Genomic DNA, 13470 nt, shown 5'->3' on the forward strand with positions numbered 1-13470 from the left:
CTTTGGGGATATATACCCAGAGGTAGGATTGCTGGGTCATGTGGTATTTCATTTTCTGAGGCTTTCAGGAACTTTCATACTAGATGCACCCTTTTACAATCCCAACAGTGCACAGAGTTCCAATTTCACTCCATCTTTGCCTACACTTGCAAATTTTGCTGTGTTTTTTTGGTAGCTGCCATCCTAATGAGGGTGAGGTGGTATCTCTTGTCCTCATTTTTATCAGCAACTTGGAAGAAGACACAGAAGGGAGAATGCCAGAATGATAGGATCTAGACTCAAAAAGATTTCATCAATTGCCATGATGAGCTGACACTTTTATATATGATACCTTGCACGTAAGTAAGAGAGGTAGGAAGGTCAGCCCTTCATGGAGGGGCCTGCCCTGGAGCAGTGACCCAGACTGGTGGGGTGTCACAACCACTTGGGAAACTTTAAAGATATAAAGAACACCTGGGTGGCTCAGTCGGTCAAGTGTCTGACTGTGGCTCAGGTCACGATCTCACGGTTCGTGGGTTCGAGCCCCGTGTCGGGCTCTGTGCTGACAGCTCAGAGCGTGGAGCCTGCTTCGGATTCTGTGTCTCCCTCTTTCCCTTCCCCTCCCCTGCTCATGCTCTTTCTCTCAAAAATAAACACTAAAAAAATTAAAAATTAAAAAAATAAAGGTACTAGAAAGATCAATTCTCAGACCAACAGATGCAGAATTTCATCACTCTCCCCCCACACAGATGATCCTATATTCAGTTAGGTTTGAGAATTGAGGTATGATCCCAAGACCAGCAGTATCAGGATCAGAGAAATGCAGATCTTCGGGTCTCGCCCCAGGTCTGCTGAATCAGAAACTCTGAAGGGTGGAGCCCAGTAATCTGTGTTTTAGTGAACACTCGAGATGATTCTGTTTGAGAACGACTGCTCTAGGAAAGTGCTAAGCCCTTTTTCAACAGAGAGCAACTGTGATTTGGTGGATGGAAACCCTTTTACAATAGCAATAAAATCCATTAAATACAGGGTATGAATTCAACTTGGGGCATAAGAAAGTAAGTCAAAGAAAATTATAAAGACCTAATAGGAGAAATAAAGTAAGAAATAAATAAATGAGGAGCTAGATTATGCTCCTGGTGGGAAAGACCCATGCACAAACTTACTTCCAATTATATTCTCATTGTTTTAGGATAAATGAGAAATATATTAACTTCAAAAAAACGTATTAGGGCCAAGACTTGTGCTACCAAATTTTAAAACAAAGTGGCAGGCACTTCTTAAGACCATACAGAATCAAATATAAAACAGAAAAACCGATCAGTAGGCAAGACTAGATGTTCCATTTTAAGAGCTTAATCTTAGGCTGCACAACAAGAAAAGGAACCAGTATTTAATAAGGTTTTCCAAACATTTCTTTTGTTTTTCAATTCATCATTTATCCATCAAGTATGTGCCATTTCCTATGAAAGACACTGTGCATTGGGAATGGGTCTTTGTCCTCAAAAACCTCAAGCAGATACATCATCATGTGATATGCCATAACATAAATGGATAGTCCAGCGATAATAATTGAATGGATGAATGAATGGATTGAGAAGGCAGGGAAGCCAAGAGAAGCCCCCCAGGAAGGTCATCTTGTCTCTCTTGGTTGAGGTAGAGGATGAAGGCTTCCCAGGAGGAAGGCCTGGCTCAAAGGATTGTAGAGATCCAAGGTAGACAAAGTGGGGATGGTTTTCCAAGCCCAGGGCCTGGTTCATACACAGGCATGATGAGGTAAAGGAGAGAGACAGAGCCCAGGGCATCTGGAGGCTGGGAGTAATGAGAGAGAAGTCAGAAGTGGGGGTGCAGGGCTGGCCCTCCCGTGGAGATGGGGTAGCCTATGATCCTGTTTCTCACCCACACTAGTTCTTACAGAGCACAGAGTCAACTGTAAACTGTAACTTTGTAAAGGAAGCAAAATAATGTTTTCTTTGCTCTGGTGAGGTGATAGATTTCTGCCCACCAAACAAATTAAGAATCCTGTCAGAGATAGGATTAACAGACTGTGATATTTATAACGACATTTGCATGACAAACTGTAATTAAACCCCAAAGGGAAAACCATACATTGGAAAAAATACGCAAGAGATATAACTTATCAAAGCTCAATGGCAAATAGATAACTGAAGACCGCATAAAGTTGTGGAAAGAGAATGAACTTTGGAGTCCATCAGGCTCCTACTGCTTGTGTGCTGGAACCTCTATGGCCAGTTTCCTCATCTTTAAAATGGGAATAATACTTCTTCACAGACCTGCTGTGAAGATTCACCAAGAAACTTAGGAAAGCACTAATATCGGACCGGTGCATAATAGACACTTGGATCACGTTTCCTTCCCTCCTTTTATCATTTATAAAGACATTCACAGTAAGAGCCACTATTTCTGAGTGTGCCAAGTACATTCACATGCATTATCTTATTTAATCTGTACAACCACTCCACAACTTAGGTACTGAAAGATGAGACACTGAGGAGTTGGGTGGTTTGTCCCAGGTATGAACAATTCCTGAATAGATCTGAGACTTGGGCTCAGTGCTTTCTTTCTTCAGAACCCAAGTTCATGGGGCGCCTGGGTGGCTCAGTCGGTTAAATGTCCAACTTTGGCTTAGGACATGATCTCGCGGTTCACGAGTTTGAGACCCACATCGGGTTCTGTACTGACAGCTCAGAGCCTAGAGGCCGCTTCAGATTCTGTGTCTCCCTCTCTCTCTGCCTCTTTACCACTCGTACTCTGTCTCTCTCTCTCTCTCAAAACAAAAAGAACCCAAGTTCATAACACCCCGTGGCTCACTGCCTCTCCGCATGTGGCCTACAATGGCAAACAGGCTCACTGTCCCCAAGGAGAACTGAGCAGAAAAATGATAAAATGAAAAGCCAACTGTGGAGAGACAAGTGTACCTCTAGGGGAATGAAGGCTTTGTAAAAGGCATCTAACTTCTCTAAAAGAATCTGGAAGAGTTCTACAGTGAGTGCAGTGGAACAGCTGCCCCTGGGACCCAGACAGGCAGCTCCTGAGTTGGAGAAGGATGGGCCCACTGTGTCTCAGCTGTGTGACTCTGGTGAGCCTCAGTTTCCTCATCCACAGAACAAAACAAAACAAAAAATGATTATAGTTCCATCTCTGAGGGATGATTTTTGAAGATTAAGTTTATTCATTGACTTACTGATTCACTGGTTCATCTATTCATGCATTCATTCAACACGTATGTGTTGGGTATGGATTTGTGTGTCAAGCACTGTGTTGAGGGTGGAAAGAAAGCTAATACAAACTTATACATAGACCATGACATTGAGATACTAGTAAATAATACTATCTATGTGAGAATGCTTGGTAGGCTGCAAAGCATTATACAAATAACACTTGGTATTATTATCTCTTTGGCTGGGGTGGGGGATGGGGGCCATGTCTTAACATAGTAGTTCAAATATTGTTTCTAGTAGTGAAAATTCGTTATCAACACAAATGCCCAATGACAGAAGAATTTCCAACCAAAGAACATACTATAATTCCTAAAAATGTTAAGGGCTCTCCTTCTTCCAAACTAAGCATAGCTATTGGGAAATATGATTTTTTTTTTTCTTTTTTGGGATTGGTTGGTTTAGGCTATAAAAGCTGACAGAGACAGAGGAGAAAATCACCCTGCAGAAAGTGAGTGACAGATCCAGAAAGTGTTTGCAAATCAAACCAGCCAAGAGTGGCAACTAAGCCTGAATCCATACAACACCATGACAAAGTATTGAAAAGGAAAGAAACCCAATCATGTAACTAAACATTTGTCTGCAGGATGACAAGTAACCAGTTCGGTTGTACCCACTGCCCCAGTTCAGTGATATGGGGTGTTCTCCTGGCATTGGGTCAGTGCGTCCAGGATGCTTCTCCCAGCCTGCCTGGATGCCAGGTCCTCACTCTGCCTTTCATTTCAGACTACGTCAATCTGTTCAGCACCAAGTGTCATGGCTGTGATTTCCCTGTGGAGGCTGGAGACAAGTTTATTGAAGCCCTGGGCCACACCTGGCATGACACCTGCTTCATCTGTGCGGTATGTTTTTAGCCTGGGGTTCTCACTTTCTGAGAAGGGGCAGGAGGGACCTAGTGGGGCCAGGTGACCAACCCTCTACACCCCTTTCAACTCTGGCCTTCTGATACTCTGGTCATTTTTAAAAGCTGGCAAGTACCGTGATGCCTTGATATGTCACAGTCAGGCAAAGTTTTATTACTAATAAGTATGCATAAAGCAATGTGGCTTTGTTACTCTCCATCTCATAAGGACAGCAGAGTGTCCTCCCAGGGTCTGTCAGACCAGCACCTGGCCTCACCAGCAGTGCTCTCAACAGTTGGGAGCAACGACGTGAGTTCGAGCCCCGTGTCAGGCTCTGTGCTGACAGCTCAGAGTCTGGAGCCTGCTCTGGATTCTGTGTCTCCCTCTCTTTCTGCCCCTCCCCTGCTCATGCTCTGTCTCTCTCTCTCCCTCAAAAATAGATAAATAAATAAACAAACAAATAAATAAAATACTTGGGAGCAGTGAATGATGCCTGGGTTAAAATAGAGATGGTTGGTTTCCTATGGTTATAAGATGTGTTAGATATGATGAAGTGATTTAAGGGTTTTCCCCCAAATTTTCGCCGTGAAACACCAGATTGTAGCTTGTTGACTCATCCTATGAAAAGCTGAGATAAGGCTTTTTTTGAGAGAATCTTTAGGAATTGGGGCTGAGTATCATTTTATTTTCCTAAATGGTCTTGTTCTTGATATGTAGTTGCCAGGAGATAAACCCTAGATTAACTATTAACCACGTGCCATTTATTTCTGCCAAACAGCCAGGTCATTTTTCCCATGAGATTGGCACTTTCCTTCCGAGGGCTTCAGGTTGGGGAGGAGACACAGCAAGAAGTCACCGACATTTAGACTCTGCCTTAGATTTAGGGAATATTCAGCCCTGAGAAAGTCCTGTCACGTGAGTCTGCAATTGCCTGAACTTTATTTGGGAAAATTAATGTGCTGCTACTACTTTCTTTTTTCTTTTCTTTTTTTTAAAACCAGAGCTGCCAAGGTAAAGTGTGGTAATGTATGAAATATCCATGCAGTTTAAACTTGAGCAATTTTTATAGACTGAGGAGATAGGACAACCCTCGCCATGAAGTTTACTGCAATGCGCTTCAGGTTTCCACGCCTCCATTCATGGGGTGCACTGTGTTGACTCGGTGTGTTTGTTTGCTAGGGCAGCTGCAACAACATACCAAAATCTGATGGCTTCAACAGCTGAAATGTATTCTCTCACAGTTCCAGAGGCTAGAAATGCAAATTCAAGGGCCACGTTCTCTCTCCCGGCTTCTGGTGGTTGCCAGCAATCTCTGACGTTTCTTGATTACAGCTATGGAACTTCTGTCTCTGCCTCCACGGTCACACGGCCGCCTTCCTTCTGTGTGCCTGTGTCCTCACATGGCGTTCTCCTCTGTGTGTGTGTCTCTCTATACGCTTCTCGTTTTCTTATAAGGACACTGGTCATATTGGATTAAGGGCCCGCCTTACTCCAATATGACCTCATTTAACTTACATCTTAATTACATCTGCAAAGATCCTACTTCCAAATAAGGTCACCACTGTGTCCCTGCGCTGGGTAGATTTAAGGTACTGGAAGTAAGGACTTCAGCGTATGAATTTGGGGAAGGAAACACACAATTCAATCTAAACACTGATTTTCCAGCTTTTGGAATAGATTTTCTCCTTGCCTTTTAGGGTCCTTTAAATACATCAGGTCCTCCCCTCTGCAAAGGAGTAACAATGTGAATATATTGGCTTTTGGGTTGTCCCCTACAGAGCCATGGCTCAGCAAGGCACATAGAGCTGTCTGACCCTTATATTCAAGCCATGGCTTGTCTTATCCTAAGATGCTGCCTGCAAGTCTGGTTACCCAACTTCCAGAAGAATCCAAGTGACTTGGAGAAGGTCCAGGGCAGACAGTGGCACAGAAGGCCTATTCTCTGAGGGCAGGATAACAAGAGGTCTGTGTTACATGGAGGGGTGAGCATGGGTCTCCTCTCTCAAGCCCACTATGTTTGGCTGAGGGTCACAGTGGCATAAATCCCAGAGAGAGACCAGAAGAAGCAGTAAAGCATGGGGTTGTTCAGGTTGAGATTGCAAATAAATCCCAGTCAGGTGTGAGAGACCCATCGCAGTGCGCAAAGAATCCACCCAAAGAAGCCAGGCTCATCCTGTTCTTTGGAGAATCAGTGTGGTGAATCATTACATCTTCCTCCAAAGTGGTCCTGTGTGGCGCTCACTGCCCTGTTTAGATATATCGAAGTGAAGCACGGTTTTGGTTTTAAGTTTTGGAAAGCTATCTTTTGATTGGAAAACTGTGAGGGTCTTTTGTGGGGAGGGGGTCCTTTATCCACCACTTTATATTTCCAAATCAACTTTGATGAGCGTATATTTTCCTATAACTTAAAAAAAAAAAACCTAGTAAGAAAAGAAGATCAAAAACTAGCTCTCCCAGCTGATATGCTGTTTTCCTATCAGTTAGATCTCAGGAGAGCACATAACTTTAGACTAATTCAATTTACCAAATATTTCTTGAGCTTGGGGACTACAAGAGTATCCCAGAACAAGTCTCCACCTTCAAGGAGTTTGGAATCTTGAAAGGAAAGCAAAGCTGACGTATATGAGCAATTAAAGAACAGGAGAAGACAGCCCCTCTAAAGTCCCATGCATATAAAATGATGGCTGAGAAGGGCTGTGTGGGTCAGGATGAAGGTTAAGCTCCTGTCTGGCTTTGGCACTTGAGTTCCAATGGAAAGGATGTGGGACAAAGGTGTCTTACTGTGGCCCCTCTTTTCCTCTAAGTCTTGTTGCGTTTCTAGACCTTCCTCACTGGTGTGGGTATCGGGGAGGCGGGGGGGGACAGTGGTGTAACTTTTGTAGGAAGCCCTCATAGGAGCTGTTGTAGCTGGCCCATTTCATTGCCTTCCAGCACTGTCCATGACCCCCACTCCTTCCCAGTCAGGCCCTGATGCCACTTGACCATGGAGCCTGGGGGTTGGACCATCCCTGCTGTGCCCCTCTGCTGAGTAGTCTGGGGATCTCCACCACGAAGCCACCTTGTATCCCATACAGGGTCTCCTAGCCCAAGACAATGAGCATGACCTCTCTATGATGTTTTCTGCCCTCGGCTCCATCTCTTACCAATGAGTCACCCCTGAAGCTCTGGCCCTTCCTCACTTCTTGGTCTTTAGTCCCCAACACGCTCTCCAACTTGTATCAAAGTTCTCACAAGTAGCCAGCATTGTCCCAGACTAGAACAGGAACCCCAGATGTTGACAGGCAGCTCTGTGAGAACTCACTCCAGAGCTGCCTTTCTGTCTTCCCTGAAACCAACCTCACTGTTGGATTTTGGGCTTGTCTTCACCAGTAGCTTGAGGTCACATAAGAGCGTGGTTACACTCAATATCACTGTACCCACCTGGGATATTTTCAGTCACTTTTCTAGGTCATTGGTTTCTGGGGCCCATTGGCAGCCCTGTGTGATCCCAAGTGTAACATCCTCAACTGGGTCATTAGGGACTTGCACGTGGGCCCACCGTGATGCCACTTTTCTTTCCAACTGTCTTGGAGTGGCCACATGCTCACTGACCTACACTCACCTCAAGACGGTGATTTCTCTATCCTCATGCATTCTGTGTGGGAACTGCACCTACACTTCTCCTTCTGATGTCAGTGTCCTGAATGTGGTCCCCAATTCTTCTCCCCATCTGAAATGTTCAGTGACCTCTATGACACTGGGGCCCATCCCAGCCAATGTGACCTCCCAGCTGACTCTGATATTGGCGTATTGCCCACCCAGGGCCAGCCTGTATATACGACTAGTCCAACAAACATGGAGGGCTACCTCTATACAAGTCCATAAGCCCAGAACAATTTCAGGTAAGTATAACTCCTCTTTGCTGTGAGGTGTAGGGAAAACGAGCTTGAAACTGGAGTCTTGCAGATCTAGACATGGAGTCCCAACTCCATAACTTGCTAGGTCTGTGACTTAAGCAAGACACTTGGCTCTGAGCCACAGTTCTTCACTTGTGGAATGAGAAAAAGTTATACCTTCCCAAAAGATTTTGTGATTAAATGAGATGATGTATATAGAGTGTCGGGTCTCCTGCTTGGCCCATAGTAGCCTCAACAAATGTTACTTAGCTTTCTTCTTTCTGTGATGTCTCCACTGCCCTCATATGTTGTCATCATGTGGATGTATAATTTTGCCTTTTTTCATATAATATCTCCCTGCATACACTTTTCCATATTTGATTTATCTTTTGCATGATGGCATTCCATTGGAAAATGTACCAAAAGAATTTACTTAGTTACCTCCCTATAGAGAGATGTTTTAGTGGTTTTGAATTTTTGCTTCAGCACACGTTGTTCTGTGCAATAGTTTCTATAAGATAAACTCCTCCCCAGTGGTACCAGGCAGGCAGGCACATCTTTATGGCTCCTTTTCAGTGCCGCTGCCACATTCCCTACAGAAGACTGAGCTGATTCACCGAGCTGTGTCCCTAGCAGTGCACAAGTAGGCTTGATTCCCTTTTGGCATCGTTGACTGTTGATAGATACTTCTTTTTTTTTTTTTTTTTTACTTTTTGGCTACAGTCATGTAAGATTAATGGTAGCAAGTGATTGGGGAGGTTTTGTTGGTTTGTTTGTTTTATCTCGTTAGATTAATAGATACCTAGTGGTCTCTCATGGAGATTTTGATTTATTTTTCCTTTACTTATTGATGAGGATCATCTTCTTTGATGTGTTTGCTAATTTACTAATGCTATTTCCTTGGATGTTAATCAACTCTGTGGATATTGACTCATGATTCTATACTGGTTTGTAATTTACTGGTTGTAAATTAAAAACATTTTATTTATTTATTTTTGAGAGAGAGAGAGAGACAGAGTGTGAGCAGGGGAGAGGCAGAGAGAGAGGGGAAACACAAAATCCAAAGCAGGCTCCAGGCTCTGAGCTGTCAGCACAGAGCCCGACGTGGGGCTTGAACTCACAAACCATGAGATCATGATCAGAGCTGAAGCCAGAAGTTTAACCAACTGGGCCACCCAGGTGCCCCTTTTGTAAATTTTGGATAGCATTGGTCAGTCATCTTCATCTTGCAAATTTTGTGTCTGCCATTTAATTTAATTGGAATTTAGTTCCACGTTCCTCTTTGGAAGCCTTAAATATGCCATAATTCGAATATCTACGCTGCTTACGTCATTAAGAATCTGTAGTGAGGAGAGACAGGGCCTGCCTCATGGCCGTCTGTTCTCTGTCCCCAGGTCTGCCACGTGAATCTGGAGGGGCAGCCATTCTACTCCAAGAAGGACAAACCCCTGTGCAAGAAGCACGCACACGCCATCAATGTGTAGAGAGCCCGGAGCGTCTGACGAGGACAGGCCGGGAGCTGCTCCTGCTGCTGGCGACAAAGGATTCAAGGAGGCTGATGTTTCTTTTTGGGGGGAAAGGGGGAAGACAGGAAGCTACTGAGCCCTTTTGAAGTGTAATTTTAGTCCTTCCTTCTGCACACAGATCGTGTATTTGCATAGTTCAGACTGGAAGCCAAACGAAGATTCCTAAACCAAGCTAGTAATTAATCCAAGGCTGGAGTTGTAATTCAGACGTTCGGGACAGAATTCCAAGAACTCTAAAGTGAAAAACAAAAAGTCATCTTCTTGAAGTGATACACTTTCCTGAGGTCACTAGAGCAGGGACAGAGCTCAGAGCAGTTATGGAGAATCTGAAACGTTCTGTGGAGTTCTCTGGCAAACAGAATGAAGTGCCAAGCAGTGCTTGCTGCGGGGTATTTTTAGAGCCATAGCTGAGGGCTTGTTAGCTAAGACCGATTGGGCTTTCCTCACCAAAAAAGGAAGTGTTATTCTATTACTAGCGTCATGGAGCTACCTCTGAGCATCAGACTTCTTCAGACCTTGAGCAGAGTCGAGCGTGCTGAGGGAGTCCAGGCGTCTAAGAGGTGTTTTCTGGGAGCCGCTGGGCAGCTGACAGGGCTTCAGGAAGGGCTCTGGCTCATGCTGCAGACAGCTGAGAAAAGAAGGGCCCTTCAGACACCTTCTTTCCGTCTAAAACATCCTATGTCCCCAGAAGGTTTAGCTCTTTTTTGAATTTTGATGGGAAAGTGTAATTGGGTTTTTCCAGTTTTGCTCTGCTGTGTGTGAGAGGTTTTTAAAGCGACTCCGGGTTGTGTCGAGCCTTTGTTTTGCTTCATGAAGTTCGTGAGCGTGAATGTTCGGTCTTGTGCATGTATTTCACTCCCAATCCCATGACTGCTCACTTATGAAGTCTTCCTCAGCACCCCTTCCCCCAACAGGCTTAATGACCTGTGGACAAGAAGGGAGAGACAGTGTCTGAAACAGGATGGCAGGATGGGCTGAGAACACGCCCAAACTCTGGATGGGGAGGAGGAACCTTGCGTTCTGCCAGCCTCAGTAAAAACGCAAGTGTTGGTAGGACCTCCCACCTCCGAGCTGCGCCGTCCTTCACAAATGTTCCTTTAAGTGCAGCACACTGATTATGTACAGTTGTGTTGACTGCTGGAAGGGAAAGATGGACCGATACGTACTCATTTGCCATTTTGGCCGACGTTTTGAAAATGTAGGAGCTGAGTTGATCTAGCAATTATTGAAATGTTTATTGAAATAGTCTTGAGTCTTCAAACTTCTTTCAAATGTTGGTGATAGTTTGAGTTAAGTAAGCATTTTAAAGCTGTTGGGTGATAAAGAGAGAAGCTTGTTAGTTTCTGAGGTTAGAAACGGTACCTTCTCTTTCCCTTTAGGATGCACTATTACGCTCATTGAACAAGGCATTGAAGTAGGCAGTTTGACCGGGTGTTTCTCACTTGCACACAATCTTTAGGCACTCTTCCAACTCACTGCTACTTTCTCCTCTCTCCTGTTTTGGATTTTCTCTTTGCATGTTTTATGAGAATGCATTAGAACACTTTTTCTTCTGAGAACTGAGGCTTCCAGGGGACTGCCTTTCTACCAGTGTGTGTCCCTTCTCCCTGAGGGAGAGAGAAACGGCAGGATGCATCCCTAGCAGGAGGCCCGTGTTTTTTCCCAAGGGTGAAGCCATGTCCCCGAGGGAGCACCAGGAGGGACGTGAACATGCTCCTACCACAGGGCCCTCCTTTTCTTCTGTGGTGCCTTAAGAAAGTGAATCTAAAAAGTACCAGACAGTCAAATCTGTTGGGAGTGACTGGAGATTTTTCAGGAGTTGCCAACAAGTACCTTGGAGCTTTCTGTTATTTTGGGAAAGTTCAAATATACAGGGATAAGGAGGTTGCTGACTGTACGGAAAAGCTCTAGGCAGGTTTTCTTTAAAAAACAAAAACAAAAACAAAAACAACACATTTTTAGGGACTGGTCTCGAGAAAAGGAAAAAAAATGTTCCCTAGAGTTTAGAGTTTTTTAAAAGGGTTTACACGTGCACGCGCAGACACAGACACACACACACACACACACACACACACACACACACACACACACACGTGATCACTACAAAGTACATGATCATTAAACAGAAAAGTGACGCATTTCAGAGGACAACTTCATCATTCAGAGGAGGTCATTGATCGAATCGGTTTTTCTACATCTCAGAGCTAGTGTAGATTCTGAGGGACTCTTATTTACCAAACACACAAAACAAATATAAAACCATTTTAAAGGTAGCAGAAAAAGAAGGTAGTTTTGAATATGGTTCCCTCGGTGTTTGTGAGTTTGGCGTAACTTTGGGGCTAAGGTGGTATCTATTTGAAGTTAATATCACAGATGTACTACAACATCAATTTTTAATACTTCCTGGTGGGGAGTACACTTTGGATCTACGGTTTTTGTCTCTTCATTGTTGACATTTATTTAAGCCTTATAAACATTAACTTTTTGCAATGGAGTGACTTGTGTCTGCAGTGTTTGTGTTAGGAATCTAGCTTGTATAATGTTAACTTTTCAACCCAGGTACTCTTGCTTTGGGATTTTTTTTAATTTTAAGATTTCAAAATCTTCAATGGTGGAATGTAGTGTGTTCGAGGTGTGTGCACAAAAATATTTTGCATGTTTGGGGTTGTTTTTTTTTTTTGGCCGGTGTGAATTCTACTTTTTAGCACAATAAAATCCCAAAAAAGAATGTATAAGTACAGATTTTTCTGTGTAAAGTTTTTTCACATGACACCAAAAGTAGATTATTTCTATATGGCCACAAAAAAATTTTTGAGACCAAACAAAATGCCCTGTGGAGAAGAAACACAAACAACTCACTTGCTCTGTTGGCTGTGTAGCCCAATAGTAGTTTTATGGCCTTGCCTTAAACAGACAAGGATATGTGAATAATGCAAATGTTTTGCATACAAAGGGAATTTATCAGGTAAAAAAACACAGTGAGGACCAGGCTTTGCCTTTTCTTTCTGGATAGGTTTATTTATTTAGCTACTAGGTGATCAAATATTTCATATTTATTTATTTTTATTCTGTTCTAAATAGCTTCATTTCTAGAAACATTGCTATATTTTCTCCATATTTTTTGTTTGGAAATAAGCTCAGAGACAAATCCTCTCATGGCATTTTTTTCTTTTTTAATAACGAAGACCTTTCTGAGGATACTACACTTAACAAAACCAATTCACTTTGGTAAGGTATTGTTTGCAGGCATTACTTAAAAAGAAAGAAAATTTTCATAATTTCTTTGATTTTCTTTAGTACCTCAATCAGATTTTAAAAGAGCTGTGTAATTGCAAGTAGAAATAAAATATTATTATAGTACTTTTTAAAGCCATAGTACTTTATTTATTTATTTATTTATTTATTTACTTATTATTAAAGTAGCCGCCATGCTCAATATGGGGCTTAAACTCATGACCCTGGGATCAAGAGTAGGATGTTTAGCAATTTAGATGGAGGGGAAAAAAAAAAAAAAAAAGGCTCACAGAGTCATAGAATGTAAAGTTGGAAGGAACCTAAGAAATCCCGTGGGCATTTTTCAGATGTGGGAACCAAGAAAGGGGCAATGGTTTCCCAGCACACGGTCAGCTGGAGAGACAGCCCGGGGCCATGGAATGAACATGGACTTTGACAAAGTGAGACCAAGGCTTAGATCAAGGCTGATCTAATATCTCCAGAGTGGCATTGGGAGAGTGTCTCTCAGCCTCCCTGTCCACCTGAAAATGAAGGTAATGACACGTGCCTCCCAGGTGTTTTGAGAGCCAAATGCAATAACTTTTGGAAGAATTCCAACACAAATGTTAGTTACCATCATCACCAGTAGAGTGGGGTCAGAACCCAAGGCCCTCACTCTTCCTTCATTTTCTTAACTCCTTCAATGTGTCCATTCAGGAAGAAATGCTTCGGGAAAACAGCAGCAAGAATAAATATTACACAAATAGCCCAGAAATATAAACCACATGGATCAGAA

At 43.2% G+C, this 13470-nt stretch overlaps 1 protein-coding gene across 7 annotated transcripts in view; it reads left to right on the forward strand.

The window, feature by feature from the left end:
• LDB3 (LIM domain binding 3) overlaps positions 1-11955 on the forward strand; it is a 63244-nt gene extending 51289 nt beyond the window's left edge. For all 7 annotated transcript variants that reach the window (XM_025917732.2, XM_025917731.2, XM_086680189.1 and 4 more), the window contains 2 exons: positions 3945-4060; positions 9330-11955. In XM_025917732.2, the coding sequence (XP_025773517.2) occupies positions 3945-4060; positions 9330-9419 (206 nt within the window). In that variant the 3' untranslated portion in view covers positions 9420-11955. The remainder of the gene's footprint in view (positions 1-3944; positions 4061-9329) is intronic.
• The last annotated feature ends 1515 nt before the right edge of the window (positions 11956-13470 follow it).

This window comes from Puma concolor, chromosome D2 (assembly GCF_028749965.1).
Source record: "Puma concolor isolate L17-30 chromosome D2, mPumCon1.1.hap2, whole genome shotgun sequence".
NCBI classification, from domain to species: Eukaryota; Metazoa; Chordata; class Mammalia; order Carnivora; family Felidae; genus Puma; species Puma concolor.